At 39.9% G+C, this 16,846-nt stretch overlaps 1 protein-coding gene across 1 annotated transcript in view; it reads right to left on the bottom strand.

The window, feature by feature from the left end:
* The window catches only part of LOC142302455 (uncharacterized), a 593,189-nt gene that overhangs the window by 133,382 nt on the left and 442,961 nt on the right, over positions 1–16,846 (bottom strand). Inside the window, exons 80-83 of the mRNA XM_075343517.1 lie at positions 10,994–11,029; positions 10,279–10,335; positions 6,534–6,605; positions 5,806–5,877 (exon numbers count right to left, since the gene is read on the bottom strand). Coding sequence (XP_075199632.1) covers positions 5,806–5,877; positions 6,534–6,605; positions 10,279–10,335; positions 10,994–11,029 — 237 coding nt within the window. The remainder of the gene's footprint in view (positions 1–5,805; positions 5,878–6,533; positions 6,606–10,278; positions 10,336–10,993; positions 11,030–16,846) is intronic.

The following is a 16,846-nucleotide window of genomic DNA, read 5'->3' as shown; positions in this document are numbered from 1 at the left end:
AGTTAGACACCACACGCCTGTCTGTCACCAGTGACACACCCGTGACAACTGTGCTATCAATATTATCCCTAATATCAAATTATATAAAACTCAACTGTATTATTTGTTGGGTACTGAACGGACATCAATGAAGGAATATTTAAACAAAAGTTTACAATCGGTCATATTCCTCCTTGCCTTAAGATGCTGTTTTTTTCTTGTTAAAAGAAAGACGAGGTCTCCGTCCTAGCCTCCAATTCCATTTATTTAACAAAATTACGGATCAGAATACTTACCCTTATCCCCAACCTCTATAATGAGCTTATGGGTACTAAAGGGTTTCCTAAACTTTATCTTAGAGAGGCTTATAATTTGGTTCGCATCCAGAAGTGTGATGAGTTACAAATGACATTCTTATCGCCTTAGGGCCTACATTGTGTGCAGAATTGTTAGGCAAATGAGTATTTTGATCACATGATACTTTTTATACATATTGTGCTACTCCAAGCTGTATAGGCTTGAGGGCCAACTACCAATTAAGTAAATCAGGTGATATGCATCTCTGTAATGAGGAGGGGTGTGGTGTAATGACATCAACACCCTATATAAGGTGTGCCTAATTATTAGGCAACTTCCTTTCCTTTGGCAAAATGGGTCAGAAGAGAGATTTTATGGGCTCTGAAAAGTCCAAAATTGTGAGATGTCTTGCAGAGGGATGCAGCAGTCTTGAAATTGCCAAACTTTTTAAGCATGATCACCAAACAATCAAGCATTTCCTGGCAAATAGCCAGCAGGGTCGCAAGAAGCGTGTTGGGCAAAAAAGGCGTAAAATAGCTCCCCATGAATTGAGGAAAATCAAGCGTGAAGCTGCCAAGATGCCATTTGCCACCAATTTGGCCATATTTCAGAGCTGCAACGTTACTTTGGTATCAAAAAGCACAAGGTGTGCCTTACTCAGGGACATGGCCAAGGTAAGGAAGGCTGAAAAATGACCCCCTTTGAACAAGAAACATAAGATAAAACGTCAAGACTAGGCCAAGAAATATTTTAAGACTGATTTTTCAAAGGTTTTATGGACTGATGAAATGAGAGTGACTCTTGATGGGCCAGATGGATGGGCCAGCGGCTGGATCAGTAAAGGGCAGAGAGCTCCACTCCGACTCAGATGCCAGCAAGGTGGAGGTGGGGTGCTGGTATGGGCTGGTATCATCAAGGATGAACTTGTGAGACCTTTTCGGGTTGAGGATGGCGTGAAGCTAAACTCCCAGACCTACTGCCAGTTTCTGGAAGACAACGTCTTCAAGCAGTGGTACAGGAAGAAGTCGGTATAGTTCAAGAAAAACATGATTTTCATGCAGAACAATGCTCCATCACATGCATCCAACTACTCCTCAACGTGGCTGGCCAGTAAAGGTCTAAAAGATGAAAAAATAATGACATGGCCCCCTTGGTCACCTGATCTGAATCCCATAGAGAACCTGCCTGTGGTCCCTCACCAAATGATCTACAGGGAGGGAAAACAGTACACCTCTCGGAACAGTCTCTGGGAGGCTGTGGTGGCTGCTGCATGTAATGTTGATCATAAACAGATCAAGCAACTGACAGAATCTATGGATGGTAGGCTGTTGAGTGTCATCATAAAGAAACGTGGCTATATTGCTCACTAATATTTTGGGTTTTGTTTTTGCATGTCAGAAATGTTTACTTCTAAATTTTGTGCAGTTAAATTGGTTTACCTGGTGAAAATAAACAAGTGAGATGGGAATATATTTGGTTTTTATTAAGTTGCCTAATAATTCTGCACAGTAATAGTTACCTGCACACACATATATCCTCCTAAGATAGCCAAATCTAAAAAAAAAAACCTCCAACTTTTGGGTCTTTTGGGTTGATTGAGAAACATAGTTGTTGATCAATAATAAAAAAAAATCCTCTAAAATACAACTTGCCTAATAATTCTGCACACAGTGTATTTAAAAATCTTGTCACGCCTTTTGGGTTCACCAATGCGCAAGCAGCTTTTCAAAACTTTGTGAATTATATATTTTCTGATGCTGTTGGAAGGTTTATTGTAGTATATCTTGACAATATTTAATTGTTTTCACCTGATCTGGATTCACACTAAGGAACATATTTGTTTTGTTTTACAAAAGCTCAGAGAAAATTCTTTGTTGCTAAGTTGAAGAAAGGTACTTTTTCATTGCAAGAAATACGTTCCTGGGGTTCATTGTATCATCTGAAGGGTTTAAGGTGGATCCTGGAAATGTGCAGGCCATAATTGATTGGGTTCAAACTCAGGCATTGCAATGGTTTCTAGGATTTGCCAATAACTATACAAAATTATCAAACCTCTTAATGATCTCACACGTAAGGAACGGATCTTAGCGTTTGGTTGTTGGATGCTGCTGGGGCCTTTATTAAATTCAAATTGTTTCATGTCCGCTACAGTTTTAATCCAACCTGATCTCCCGAGGCCATTCATTGTGGAGGCAGATGCTTCTGAAATCAGGGTAGGGGCTGTATTTCTTCAAGGTCCCAGATCACTGACCAACTTGCAGCCATACGCATCTTTCTCTAGGAAGAATTTATTTGCTGAGAGAAATTATGATGTTGGGAATCGCGAGTTGCTCACAATCAAATTAGTTTTTGAAGAATGGAGATATTTTTTGGAAGAAGTTATTCATCAAGACACGGTTATGACAGATCATAAAAATGTAGCCTATAGTGAATCAGCCAAACGGTTGACTCCAAAACAGGTCAGATGGTCTTTATTTTTCTCTAGATTCAATATTTCTATTATGTTCAGACCATAGTCCAAGAATGTGAGGGCTGTCGCTTTGTCACACAGCCTTGATTCAGTTTCTCTTCCAGAACCTCCATCTACCATTCTTCCTCAATGTATTGTGGTTTCTATGGTATCCTCGGAGTTGGAAGCAGAGATCCATGAAGCCCAGTCATTGGCTTCTTCCACTTCTCCAAGGTGCAAAATATTTGTTCCTGTGTACCTGAGATTACGTTTGTTGCAGGAATTTCACAATTCCATTTTGAGTGGTCAGTCTGGGGGTCACAGCTACGCAGAAAGCTATTGCTAGACTTTTTTGGTGGTCATAAATGTATAATGATATTAAAGATTTTGTATATGTTTGTGCAGTTTGTGCACGTCTTGAAATATGTCATAGCCGGCTGGGCAGGGAATTGCCTCCACTGCCAATTCCAGAAAGATCATGGACTCATTTACCATGGATTTCATTACTGATTTGTGCTTGTCTAGTGGGTAAGCTGTGATTTCAGTGATAGTTGACTGATTCAGAAATCAGGCACTTTTTGTTTCACTAATGAGGTTACTGAATTCTGAGACACTTTTCAGGTTGTTTACCAATCATGGGGAGAGACTACATGAAATCTCTTTGAACATTTTATCTGATGGGAGCTCAATTTGTTTCCAAATTCTGGAGAACAGTTTGTAAGTAATAGGGATTGATTTGTAATTTTACACTGCTTATCACCCTGAAACCAACAGTCAGACAGTAAGGACAAATCAGTCCTTGGAGCAAATTTTAAGATGTTTTGTTCCATCTCAGTAGGAAGGAAGAGTGGTCCTCATTTTTACTTGTTAGTGAGTTTGCCTTTAGCAGTTGAGTCAATCAGTCCACTGGAATCCCGCCTTTTTTTTAGTAATTATGGTTTTCATCCTCATTTTGGTGAATTTTCTAGGATGAGCTCTAGGTGTCCTGGAGTAAAGGTGGCCATACAGAAATTGTGGATGTCTGGAGGGAAGTTCAAAAGAATATTGTGGTGGCTCAAATTCCTCAAAAATGAAAGGCCAATAGAAAGCATTCGATGGACCCCGTATTCTAGGTAGGAGATAAGGTTTGGTTATCTTCCAAAAATATAAGGCCAAAGCTGTTAGATTGGTGAGTGACAACACAGTTTGTCCAATCTGATGCAGGGGCGTGCTGTGCCATCGGTATGTTGATTGACAGATCAGCCGTCCTAACTGGGACAGGTAGGTGCTAAGCTTCTTCAGGTGTTCCCTGTTCTGAGTTACTGCCAGCTACTTAGCTGAGCATTTGCTCATAAGTCCATGTTGGACTAATTTATCTGTGCTCTGTATTTTTATCTATTGGTGCCAGACCTTAAACCTTCTCTGACCATCGGTTTGCCCCTTTGCTTTGATCCGCTATCATCCTGGTATTCTGATCCCAGATTATGACTGGACTATGCCTTTGTCTTTTCCTTTAGTTCATGACATGCTCTCTTGTTATCTGACCCCAGAACATTTGACTACCCTGCCTCACAGCTTGTCCATTAGTAATGACTAGTGTCACATATACATCTAAATGGGCTTGTCTGGGGAAAAATATTGCTTAAATGGCTCAGATTACCTGAAAGAAATTGATGAATCAAAAAACTTACTCCCTGGTACCGTTGCAGTGATCAGCCTTTTCCCCTGGCCTGTCCTTCCCTGTCCAATATGTGACATAATATTCAGAGATACTCATTCAGCCAATCATTAATTCTTTTATTTTATTTTACTTAGTTTGTAGCATTCTCACAATGATTAAAATTTCTTACACAAACCCTGCCAGATCATTACATATCTGCTTATCTAATTAGTAATTGTCACAAGGTTTTCACAAGCTTTGCCTTCTGTCATGGTAGCATCTGGTTCTGTTCCGACTACTGATTCTCACATTCCGCCTGACAACTTCTCTGAGGTCTGTAATCAGTGCAGACTGACTTGGGCGTCGATCAAGAGATTAGTAGTTCATAGGCAGGTTAGCAAAAGTTAATCTCTGCTAGTCTGCTTGTGAGTCATCGTTGGTCACATGTTTTGGGGAAGCCAATGACATCTTCTTTCCTCCTATATATGCTGGCTGGACACTTCCAGCTATAGTTCCCTTTAGTTGGTCAGGTGAGGTGTTCTGATCCAGACTTTCTGGTGATTGTGGTACTTGTTGCTAAGTATGGTTGTGGAGTTAAACCATGTTGCCTTTTTGTTGCTATCATCCTGCTCTTGTTTATCTCCTGAGTCTTTAATTGTCTATTCTTGTGTGTGTATGCAGTGTGTTAGAGTTTTGGTTTTCCCTTGTCTGTCCTTATCATCTCACTTCTGCCCCCTCCATCCATCAGGAAAGGGGGGTATTAGAGTAGTATCACTCAGGCGTATAGAAAGGAATGGGACTCCGATATCTCCACCATTAGGCTGGGATCCCACTTGCGTGTGACTTGTGCAAGTATCGGATCACACTGCCTGGACCGACCGCAGCTCTCCTGAGACAAGTGGGTCAGCATCATAGAAATACAAACAGCGGAGCTGCTCCTAGCAGAAGAGAAGCCAACCGGGACAGGCAGTGCGATCCAATACTCGCATGAGTCACACGCAACTGTGACTCCAGCCTTAGGAGTAATCCGGAGGTGACGGATAGCTAAGGTCCCCTACGATAAAGGGACATTATTGTCCCTCTCTATCCCAAAGTAACATCATGGCAAGTATTTTTTGTGGTACAAGTATGTTGGGAAATCCCTGAGAAAGCAATTTTCGAATAATTTGAAGTCTTTCGCTACATTTATATCTTATATTATAACACATAAGATTCCAATATCTTTCTCTTACAGGATGACTTGCAAAGTGATGCATTGATAGGAATGTTGGATGGGGTTTGTTGTACGGATATTGTTTTGTTAGAAACCAAATATGCAAACTCAAATAGCATTGACCTGAGGTGGAAATATGATTAAAAACTATAACAACTAATTAGAGTTGTTATATAAGTATGCTTATTTTATTGTATGTGTACTCATTTTACATCATCATTTTACTACCTTCTGTCCCACAGGCCCTCTTGCACCAAACATTCCCAAAGATCCTTTAAAGCCAGCATCACCCTTTGCACCCTGTAAAGAATAATTGGTACAATTAATTAATTTCTAAGAATTAATGGTAAACAAAAAACATTTTTGCAGTAACAAACAACTAGTTATATAAAATAGGGTCAACCAAATATGGCAAAAATGAAGTATTTGATACTGCTCTATCCAGTTTCATCAGAAAAATATGTAAGTGCTCATTGTAAGAAAATGTTTCCCCCCCATAAAATAATACAGTTATTAATATGTTTAGTTATAAATAAAACATGTTGCACTAATTATGCTGGTGGAATACAACATAGAATTGCATATAGTAGGTCTGGGACATGGGTCGTAGATCAATGAATTAACTGTGATTGCCATATTGGAGTCAGGAAATGATCTGTCCCCTAATATAAGGTAAGTGTTATTGAGCCTCATAAAGATTTTTTGTCTTCCCTTGCACTAAAGTAAATTGAGCAAAGTTGATTTATGTCCTTTTTCAACTTTGATATGGTTTGGTTACATTTCTATACATTGTTCGAATGATTAAGAAGAACATAGTGGCTGAAAGAAGTGTGATCAGTGTGAATTTAGCCCTACTTAGATATCAAGTATGATACTTTTTAGGCTCATCAGACCCCCAACTAGGAAAGTAATATCAGAATATACTGAAGAATACATATTATCTATGACAGATATACTTTTTCTCCTGGTGGTCCATCTTCTCCTTTTTCACCCTTATCTCCATCAAAACCTGGATGTCCACTAGTACCCTATAAAAGAGACATTTGCCATCATTATATCCATATTTCATAAATATTTTAAAGACAACAAATCTTATATTTTACATTTACACCCTACATCTACCTTTGGAACCATTTGTTTTTTGTTGTCCTAACATATCTAAATTGAAAGAAAAAGCAATTGTTTCTGGAATAGACAGTACTTTTCCTACCATTTTGAACTTTGCAGAGATTTGTGCAACTCTATGATAACAAATGACATAAAAGCTTCCATCTCGTCTCTACTTCATATGATCACACTCGGACTAATGTTATTCAATGAGGCAGTGCACATTAGGGTGACCGCAAAAAATCGATGTCGGAATTTTGTCCGTCTGGACCCCACAAAACGATTCCCCTTTCCAGATAGTGAGATAGCCAAAATTTGAGCTCGATCAAACGACGTTAACCCGTGCCGCTCGTCGCTCAAAGTTTGAAAAAAATCCAAATTTTTGGCCAAAAAGCTGACATATGGAGCCATAACTCCAGAACGGTAAATAATAAAAACACGCTTAATATCTCAAAAGAAAGCTAATGTTGTTCTTCAAAATTTACATTTTATACATAATTGTTGTTATTTTAAGTCAAACTGAGTTACAACAGCTTCTAGCCCCAAGAACGTGACCTGGTACCACTAGGAGCATACTTCATATATTTTATTAAGTGATACATTTTGGGGGTTTTTTGTTGTAATTTTGAGTTTAAAGTAGAAATATAACAAAAAAACAAGTAATACTGATAAGTCTAATGACATTTTTTATTTTAAAATATAAAAATGAGGTATATAAGACATACAAAACAGACACAGAAAAGATACAGACGTAGTACCTACATGAGTTGATAATTTTACATAGTTATCTAATCTATTCTAGAGCTTTTGTTAAAGTAGTTTTTGAAACGTCAGAATATAATGTTTGGCATTTGCTTACAACTTGCAGGACATATTGCTTTTGTTCTTCATCTTTTGCCAGAAGGTCGTTAAAGTCGGTTATTAATTTAACACCACGCTCAGCCATATCATTAACTACTTTTAATGTTTTGACAATTTTCAATCTTTCTTGGAAGTCATTATTTTGAGGCCAGGTGTTTGGATTTTGTCTTAGGAAATATGTTTTTATATTAAATCGGTCAAAGAATGTAAATGTTTCTTTGGTAAGTAAATTTACCAATCCTCCATCAACTACCTCTTTTAATTTTTCTTTCCTAACTTTTGGATTTACAACCCTCGCGTGCTCTGATGGTTCATCTGTGCTACTGAGCAACTTAACAGCCATTAACAACTTTTCATCGTCTGTAATGGTGGGATCAAAAAACGATAATCCCACCAACTCTGCATTCAAATACCACAAATGGTTCGAAAATGTGGTCAGGGCTATTTCTGCAATGTCGTCACATTCTTTATAGTCTAACAGACTATGCAAAATACCTAAATCTTGCTTTGGCGCAAGATGAGCTTTTGGAGCATTGAACCAAGCTTTACAATAAATTTTAACTAGGAAAACATCAAAAGGAAAAAACTGGAGAAAAAACAGGTTTTTTGCCGCGCTTAGAGACCACAGACATTGATGTCAAAACAGATGATTCTTTTTATTTCATTCCTACGCGTTTCGGAGAGCCCAACTGTCTCCTTCTTCAGGGAAAAGAATCATCTGTTTTGACATCAATGTCTGTGGTCTCTAAGCGCGGCAAAAAAACTGTTCTTTCTCCAGTTTTTTCCTTTTGACGTTGCACTTGTGCAACAGGGCTGCTGCTGGACCGCTCAGGCGCTCACGCTTTGCTGTTAAAGGAGTTGTGACTGGCACAACCCGATCAGGTGAGTGCACCACTTCTATGTGATTTTGCCCAATATATCGGGTAAGACCCTATTTCGCCTTTTCTCTCCTATTTAGTTTAACTAGGAAAACAGAAATGGCACGCACAGAACTTTCTTCTTCTTTAGACATCTTAAATTGACGACGAAAAATGAACATTTTTAGACAGTAAATAGCCTTTGCCATCCACCTAGCATAATGAATGGCTCCTGGAGTTCTAATGGGATAGCCCACAAGAAATATTTTATCCTTGTTCCGGCTTTGTACACCTGATGTGAATGCTATTTCAGAGTCCAATAGGTAAATAAAAGTTAACTAGAAAAACGAAACAAAATATATTACAAACTTTAATTTCATTGAAATATTTTCAAATATCTTTTAAAATAATACTATAATAGCTATAACAACAATAACAAACCCCCTATGAGATCCGGTCACCCTAGTGCACATGTCTGATTTCTTTCCTGATACTGAGTGGTCCAAGGAAAAAAAATTGCAGCAGGCACAATTTGCTTCTAAAACCTGGATGGCACTTGGTCATTCAAAGTCTATAGGTCCCTGGAAAAATTAGACTACAGTAAGAGGCCATCCGAGTTCTGTCCAATTTTCGCGGACTGACACTATGGAGAAGGTCGAAAATTTGCGATTTTTTTTATTTGTATGCTCTACCTCCAGGAAAAACGGATTCCACTCTGATCAGACTCTGACCAAACTCTGATGAGAGTATGATCAGCATAATCGTAGTACAAGAAAATGTAGGAGAAAACTCAGCGCTGTTAAACCAGGGCATGGAGTGTAATTCTAAGAAAGCTGTCATAAATCAAACAAAAATAACTAAAGCGGGCTTTACACGCTACGACATCGCTCAAATGATCTCGTTGGGGTCACGGATTTTGTGACGCACATCCGGTCGCTTTAGCAATGCCGTTGTGTGTGACACCTATGAGCAATTTTGCATCGTCACAAAAACGTGCAAAATCGCTCATCGGTGACATGAGGGTCCATTCTCAAATATCGATTCATTACTGCATCACTAACGAAGTTGTTCCTCGTTCCTGCGGCAGCACACATCGCTCCGTGTGACACCACAGGAACGAGGAACCTCACCTTACCTGCATCCCGGCCACAATGCGGAAGGAAGGAGGTGGGCGGGATGTTACGTCCCACTCATCTCTGCCCCTCCGCTTCTATTGGGCGGTGGTTCAGTGATGCTGCTGTGATGTCGCTGTGACACTGAACGAACCGTCCCCTTAGAAAGGAGACGGTTCGCCGGTCACAGCGACGTCGCAGGGAAGGTAAGTCCGTGTGACGGGTCCGGGCGATGTTGTGCGACACGGGCAGCAGTCGGTACTGATATCGCAGTGTGTAAAGTGGCCTTAACAGTGGTGTTCATCTACTGAGTCCAGAAATGGAAAACAACATAGTCATTGTGAAAAATACATAGCAGCTCTCACTGGAGTAAAATATCAGTCTTTATTGGATTCCTTTAAAACATACAGGTAAGCAGGTATTAGGCAACACATGATCTTATCGCAAGCACCTGTCACAGCCCTTTAAATGAACCTGTTGCATTGATAGCAACATATAAGTGGTTAAACAGTGATTGGGGCTAGCTTTGGTCATTGTTGTTAGAAGTTGATGCTGGCTCTATAACATCTTATGTGTCTAGACCTTGAGTACAATTTCCTGATCTGGCTGAAAGATTATGGAAAAGGCATGCAGTGATACAAATAATCACCAAGCCCTTTTGTCAAAGGTGGCAAAATAAATCTTTGCTATGGACCCCACTCTCCTTGCTTTGTGGGTCTAAGGCAAGCATTATCAGTTAATTATAATGTGGAAAAATGTTTTACCGTTTCCCCTTTGCTTCCTTTATGTCCAGGAGTTCCAAATAAATTCATAAGGTCACCCTGTATAAATGAAAAAAGATGGCATATATTAACTAAGAATAATACAGAGATGTAAATTCCCCATTCAACTCTGTTTGCTGTATACGGCCAAACAGTAGAGTATATTGTGTATAATATATTGTGCTGTCCCTATTGTGTCACTATTAGAGATGAGCGGAGTGTGGCTACGGTATGTATGATAACCACTTGATCGAGCATCGGGGTGCTCAGGTACATTCAGGGTTAGGCCCAGTGGGAGCCGCTTGCAGTGTCTGACTGACTCTACCGGGGGTAAAAACAACATTTTTGAATGTAATTTGTACAAAAAAAAAAAAGAAATTCCAACTTCCCTCCCCCGGAAATGTTCTGTTTATGGCGGGCTGTAAGTGGGCGGAGACCTGAACTGCCCAATCAGTGACTTCTAAAGGGGTTCGGGCTTTTGGATCAAGTTCAGGTCAAGTCCGGGTCCCAAACTGAACTTTATCTAAAGTTTGACTGAATGTGGTGAACCCGAACTTCCACGGGTCCACTCATCTCCAGTCGCTAACCATCATGACTCATAAATTCAATTTCTCCATTACCCACACAGTCACTTTGGCAGATCTCCAGAATTCACTCACAATAAGGAGCTTAGTTAGATAGTTCATTAACTAGGTATCCATGCAGCTTTATACTTTACCTTATCTCCTTTAAAACCAGACAATCCTTTGTCCCCCTAAATAAAGACAAATAGTTATTTTTCACTTTGTCATTTATTATAAAAAGAAGCAATGCAAATCTGGGTTATTTAACATGTAAAATTGTACCATTTTTATATTTTACATCTAGAATAAAGCCAGAGAGAAATTACATGTGGCAGATTGCAGTTTCTCAGCTGGGGTACCTAGCCAGCATAGAAGATCCTCAATTATGGCAGTGCAGAAAAACTGCAAACCCCTTATTACCCTGGGCACAAACTAAATCCAACTGTATAAAATCTTGGGGAACTAATAAATTATTTCAATTTATCGGATTTAAATAAGTATTACACAATATACAAAACAGGGTAAATTTAGGTAGCTACTACTCCTAACTGAACATACAGGTGGTGTGTAAAATCAAGCAAGCATATGAAATCTTCAAGGACAAACACTGATAGCAGTATAGGTGATAAAATGCTCATTCAGTTGAACGTTCCGTCTGTCCTGTTCAGTTCCTGTTTTTTTTGCGGACCTACTGACAGGACCATCTTTTCAATGTCTTTTGTGCAGGATTGGATGGCACACGGAAGCACTTTCGTGTGCATCAGTTCCTACAAAAAAACACATCGGATGCTGTATGTCCGTTCTGTTATTATGGAACATGTCCTATTCTGTTCCATAATAACGGACCGTGACTCAATACAAGTCAATGGGTCCGCAAAATCCCTGAAAGCTGCACGGAAGCACTTCCGTGTGGCTTCCGTAGGTTGCCTCTGCAGTCTGTGTCCTACTCCTGTGCCAGCCCCATAGCTGCTCGCACTGCAGTGTGTCTGCATCTGCCCGCACTGCAGTATGTCAGCATCTGCCTTCACTGCAGTGTGTCAGCATCTTCCCGCACTGCAGTGTGTCAGCAGCTGTGGGGATGATGAGCGCCGACATTAGGAGGTTAGCAAAGTTCATTACCTGCGGTGATGAAGAAAAGCACTCCCGACGTCAGCGCTCGTCACTGACTTCCATGCCCGCTGCATTCTCACATCAAGTCTCGCGGGCGGCCCAAGAGTGTGACTAGCGGTGACGTCACAGGCCGCTTGTGATACTTTGCTTGTGAATGCAGCAGACAATGCAAGTAAGTGATGAACCCTAACGTCAGGAGTGCAGCGGCGTTCATCACCCAGGTAATGTACCTAGCTAACCTCTTGACCGCAGCACTCGTCTTCCTCTGCTGTGCCCTGGCCTGACCTAATGATGTTAGCTCAGGTCACTGCACTGCTCTCCCAGCTAATGGGGTACATTCTGTTCTTCATTGACTGGGACAGCGAGTATGAATCGTCGTGGGACCCCCTTATTGGATTACGCTGGACCCAGATTTGTTTTTTCTTTTCTACAAATTAGTGAAAGATGGAATGTTTTGGGGAGAATTTTTTCAAATAAAAATGTTTCTGTCATCTATTTTATCTATTACTGACTGGGTTAGTGTTCTCGGGTATCTGATAGACGCCGTGAAATCACAAACCCCAGGGCTTGATGCCAGGTGACATTACACAGCTGGTATTAACCCCATATATTACCCCATTTGCCACTGCACAAGGGCATTTGGGATGAGCCAGGTAAAGTCCTGGGATAGTCATATCTCATGGATGCAGCAATTTCGGCCGGCTGCTGGCTGATATTTTTAGGCAGGGAGACTCCCAATAACGTGAGGCTCACCAGTCTGAGAAAACCAGCCAGCAGCTGGGAGGCTTTATCTTGGCTCGTATCAAAATTGAGGGGGATTGCACTTTGTTTTTTCTTAATTATTTATTCATTTATTGTACTGAACGATATAGACCTGCCCACTGGCGGCTGTGATTGGTTGCAGTCAGACAGCTGTCACTCAGCGTGGGGGTGTTTCTGACTGCAACCAATCACAGATGCCAGTGAGTAGGGAAACCGTGAATATGAAATTAGCCTAGTGAGCGGCCGGCTTCGGAAGAACAAAGAGCTGCCACGGGATCAGTGTGACAGCCGTGCTGGTGATCGGTGAGTATGTAGCGCTTGCTCCTACCCCTTTGCGCCGGATTCTGTTCCCCATAGACCTTATATGGGTACCAACATCTGACCAGATACGTGGACTGTATGTAACTCTCCTTGCGGTCTGCAAAAAAACCCCAGAAGTCACACGGATGACAAATGGACCGTATATGGAAAGGAACGGGATGGATGCGGTTGTCACACGGATGCATTCGTGGAAAAACAGGAACGGTTTTTGTGGACAGCTAAAACGGAACGGTCGTGTGAATGTAACCTTATGAGATCTGTCCAGAAAACTGTAAACAATATTGTGTCATGGAGTAACTACAGCTCAGAGAAAGTGGTAGACCACAGAGCAAGGCACTAAATGCTACAGAGTATATTAGGTAGTTATGGCCTATTCTCTATTGCATCACTCATAAAGAGCTAAACTGAAAGAGTAAAATGTCTTCAATACATTTTAACCCGATCATCCCTAGGCAATTTTCCATTTTTCATTCTTTCCTATCATTCTTCCAAAAGGCATAGGATCTTTATTTTTCCATCAATGTAGCAGTATGAGGGCATGATTTTTGTGGGTCAAGTGGCACTTTTGAAAGAAACCATTAATTTTTCCATGTGCTATACTTGAAAATGGAAAAAAAAAATTCCAAGTGCTGTGGAATTGCAAAATTGCAAAAAAAAAGTGCAATTCCACTCTTGTTTTTTTTCTTTTATTTACCATGTTCCTTATATGGTAAAACTGTCCTGGCATTATGATTTCCCAGGTCAGTACGAGTTTGTAGATACCAAAAATGTATATATTTTTTTTTTGATTGTAAAAAAAAAATTCATAAGTTTGTTGAAAAAAAAAAAAGGGGTGCTTTTGCCGCCATTTTCCGATGTCCATAGCATTCTCATTTTTCATGGTCCATGGTTCTATGAGGGCTTCTTTTTTATGCCCCGAGCTGACATTTTTACAAATACCATTTTTGGTTAGATGCAATATTTTGATCATCTCTTATTGCAATCTTGTGGCGGCCAAAAAACCCCGTAATTCTGGCATTTTGAAATGATTTCATTGTGCGGTTTACCAATCAAATTTAATTTATTTTATATGTTGATATATCGGACATTTCTGAATGCGGCAATTACAAATATATGATTTTTATTATTTTATTTTCATTGGAGCAAAAGTGGGTTGACTTGAACTTTTGCGTTTTTTTATTATTTCCATTTTTTTAAAAACATTTTTCCCACTTTTTATTGTTTTTACTAGTCCCCTTAGGGAACTTAAAGTTGCAATCTTCTGATCACTCCAGCTGCACAGGGCAGTGCATAGTGTATAGCACAAATTCTGTCTTGCTAAAAATGCTGGTGCTCGACCGGCATTCACAGAGTTCGTCATGACATACAAAGAGGTCATAAGCTTACCCCCAGCTTTCATGGCAACCCATCAGCGCTCTGTAATAAAATCACAGGGCCGTTGATGGATGTGAGGAATGATATGCTCCCCCTGACACGTGTTAAAGGGAACCAATCAGCAGGATTTTTGTATATAACCTAAAGCCAGTGCTATACTGGCATTATCAGGCTGATTCTCTACATACCTATATTGGTCAGCTCGGATGTATAGGTTTTGAAATCCAAGAAAGTAAAGATTATAAAATCATCAGCTTCAAGAGTGACAGCAGCTGAGGATGAGATAATATCTGGGGGGAATTCATAGTTATCCCCTCCCCCTATTAGAATTAACTTAAGCATTATACAAATCAATTTAATTTTTGACTTGCAGGACCTGTGGTAAGGTCATACCAATGTGACCAGAAAGGCATCAGCCAACAGAAAAATGTTGCTTCGTGGCATCAGCAAAAAAGCTTTCAGTCAAGCAAGAGAAGGCAACACTGGTCATCAGAGAACAGAGCTAGATTGACAGAGGTTGGAGAAGCTCTTCTTTGGTTCAAAGCACTTCAGCTTCATTTGTATATTGATTCAAATGCAGATTTCTCAGTAAGGGCAGAGTCACACTGGCGTATGACTCGCACAAGTGCAATGTGAGAAAATCTTGCATTGCACTCCGCCCCATGTAAGACAATGCTGCGGCTCACATCTTCGAGTTTTTCTTCAGCCCTAATCGGACTGAGAAAAAAAAATCGCAGCATGCTGCTATTGATAATTGAGTGAAAGCCCGGCTCACTGAGTAAGGTGCTCAGGGGAAACATCAGTTACATAAATATAGAGAACCGGGGTTGTGTGCCGGGGTTCTCTATATTTAAGCATGCTGCTATTGTCTGCGAGTCTCTCATCACTCGCACCCATACAAGTTTATGGATGCTAGAGAAACATCGGACTGCACTCGGATGAAATCCGAGTGCAGTTCGATATACGTACAGGCTGACAATAGAGGAGATGGTGGGATTAATCCCACTCTCTGCTCCGAATCTGTGATCCGATCGCAACATCAAATCACAGTCACATGACAATCGGCTCACGCTTGCAGCAGAGCAGGAACCGAGGAACATTGGCATATCGCATCCAATGCTTTCGCATCATAAGTGATATGCAAATGTGACTCATGAAGAGGAACAGACTGTCTAGCGATATATATGGCTGAATTTGCCTTTACAAGGGCTACATGTGCATAAAAATATTTTACAGAGGTGTAATCCTGCTGACAGATTGCCTTTAAGGAAAAATGTCTCATAGAATGGCTAACAGAAATAAGACACTATTTAAGGCAACGCCTAGGAAAATATATTGAAATGTACAGTTACAATGATTCTAACTCAATCTCAAATGCTCTTTAAGGAAAGTCAAGCTTGTGGGATTTGTGGATTTATGGTAAGAAAAAATGCTTGCATTAAAGTCTACAAATTTTCTTTTTAGGCTCATGTAGTTGTTTTCTTTTCCATCTTCTATCAGATAATGGGTACAGTAGTTTTTTAAATAAGAAACACATTCTGTTATTTTGTCTGAAGTAATGAGATGATTCTTAAGCCTTTGGAAACTTTTAATCAAGCACAAGAAACTATGGAAAATCTGTGCCAAGCCTAACAAGATCAACAAAAACTTAGAGGATTAATAGGGATTTCCATATCAGTTTAAAATAAATAAAACAATACATTGGTTTCAGAGTTTTTATAAAAGGGAAAAACATGAATGATAAAATAAAGGTCAATTTACAAGACTGCTAGTAGTCTGAATTCATTTTCCAACTATTGTCTTCAATTATCCAGTTATCTCTTATTCTATCTTCCACCTGAGATTAGTTGGGCCATAGCTAGACTACATAGTGCTTGCTATAAATACATTCATGGTATTAACTGAAGAGCAACCAGGAGTAGTGTAGGGGTACAATTTAAAACTTATTTGGTCACTCTTGGGAGACAGAGAAATGAGTGAATGTTTCTGCAGATGAAGTCTTCATACCAGTGAGATATTGTGAACAAGAGTTTAGAAAAAAAATTGATACCTTTAGGGACATACCGTTAGGTCCAGAAATATTTGGACAGTGACACAATTTTCGCGAGTTGGGCTCTGCATGCCACCACATTGGATTTGAAATGAAACCTCTACAACAGAATTCAAGTGCAGATTGTAACGTTTAATTTGAAGGTTTGAACAAAAATATCTGATAGAAATTGTAGGAATTGTACACATTTCTTTACAAACACTCCACATTTTAGGAGGTCAAAAGTAATTGGACAAATAAACCAAACCCAAACAAAATATTTTTATTTTCAATATTTTGTTGCGAATCCTTTGGAGGCAATCACTGCCTTAAGTCTGGAACCCATGGACATCACCAAACGCTGGGTTTCCTCCTTCTTAATGCTTTGCCAGGCCTTTACAGCCGCAGCCTT

Source organism: Anomaloglossus baeobatrachus, chromosome 4, assembly GCF_048569485.1.
Source record: "Anomaloglossus baeobatrachus isolate aAnoBae1 chromosome 4, aAnoBae1.hap1, whole genome shotgun sequence".
NCBI lineage: Eukaryota > Metazoa > Chordata > Amphibia > Anura > Aromobatidae > Anomaloglossus > Anomaloglossus baeobatrachus.
This window is presented reverse-complemented; position numbering and strand designations above follow the sequence as displayed.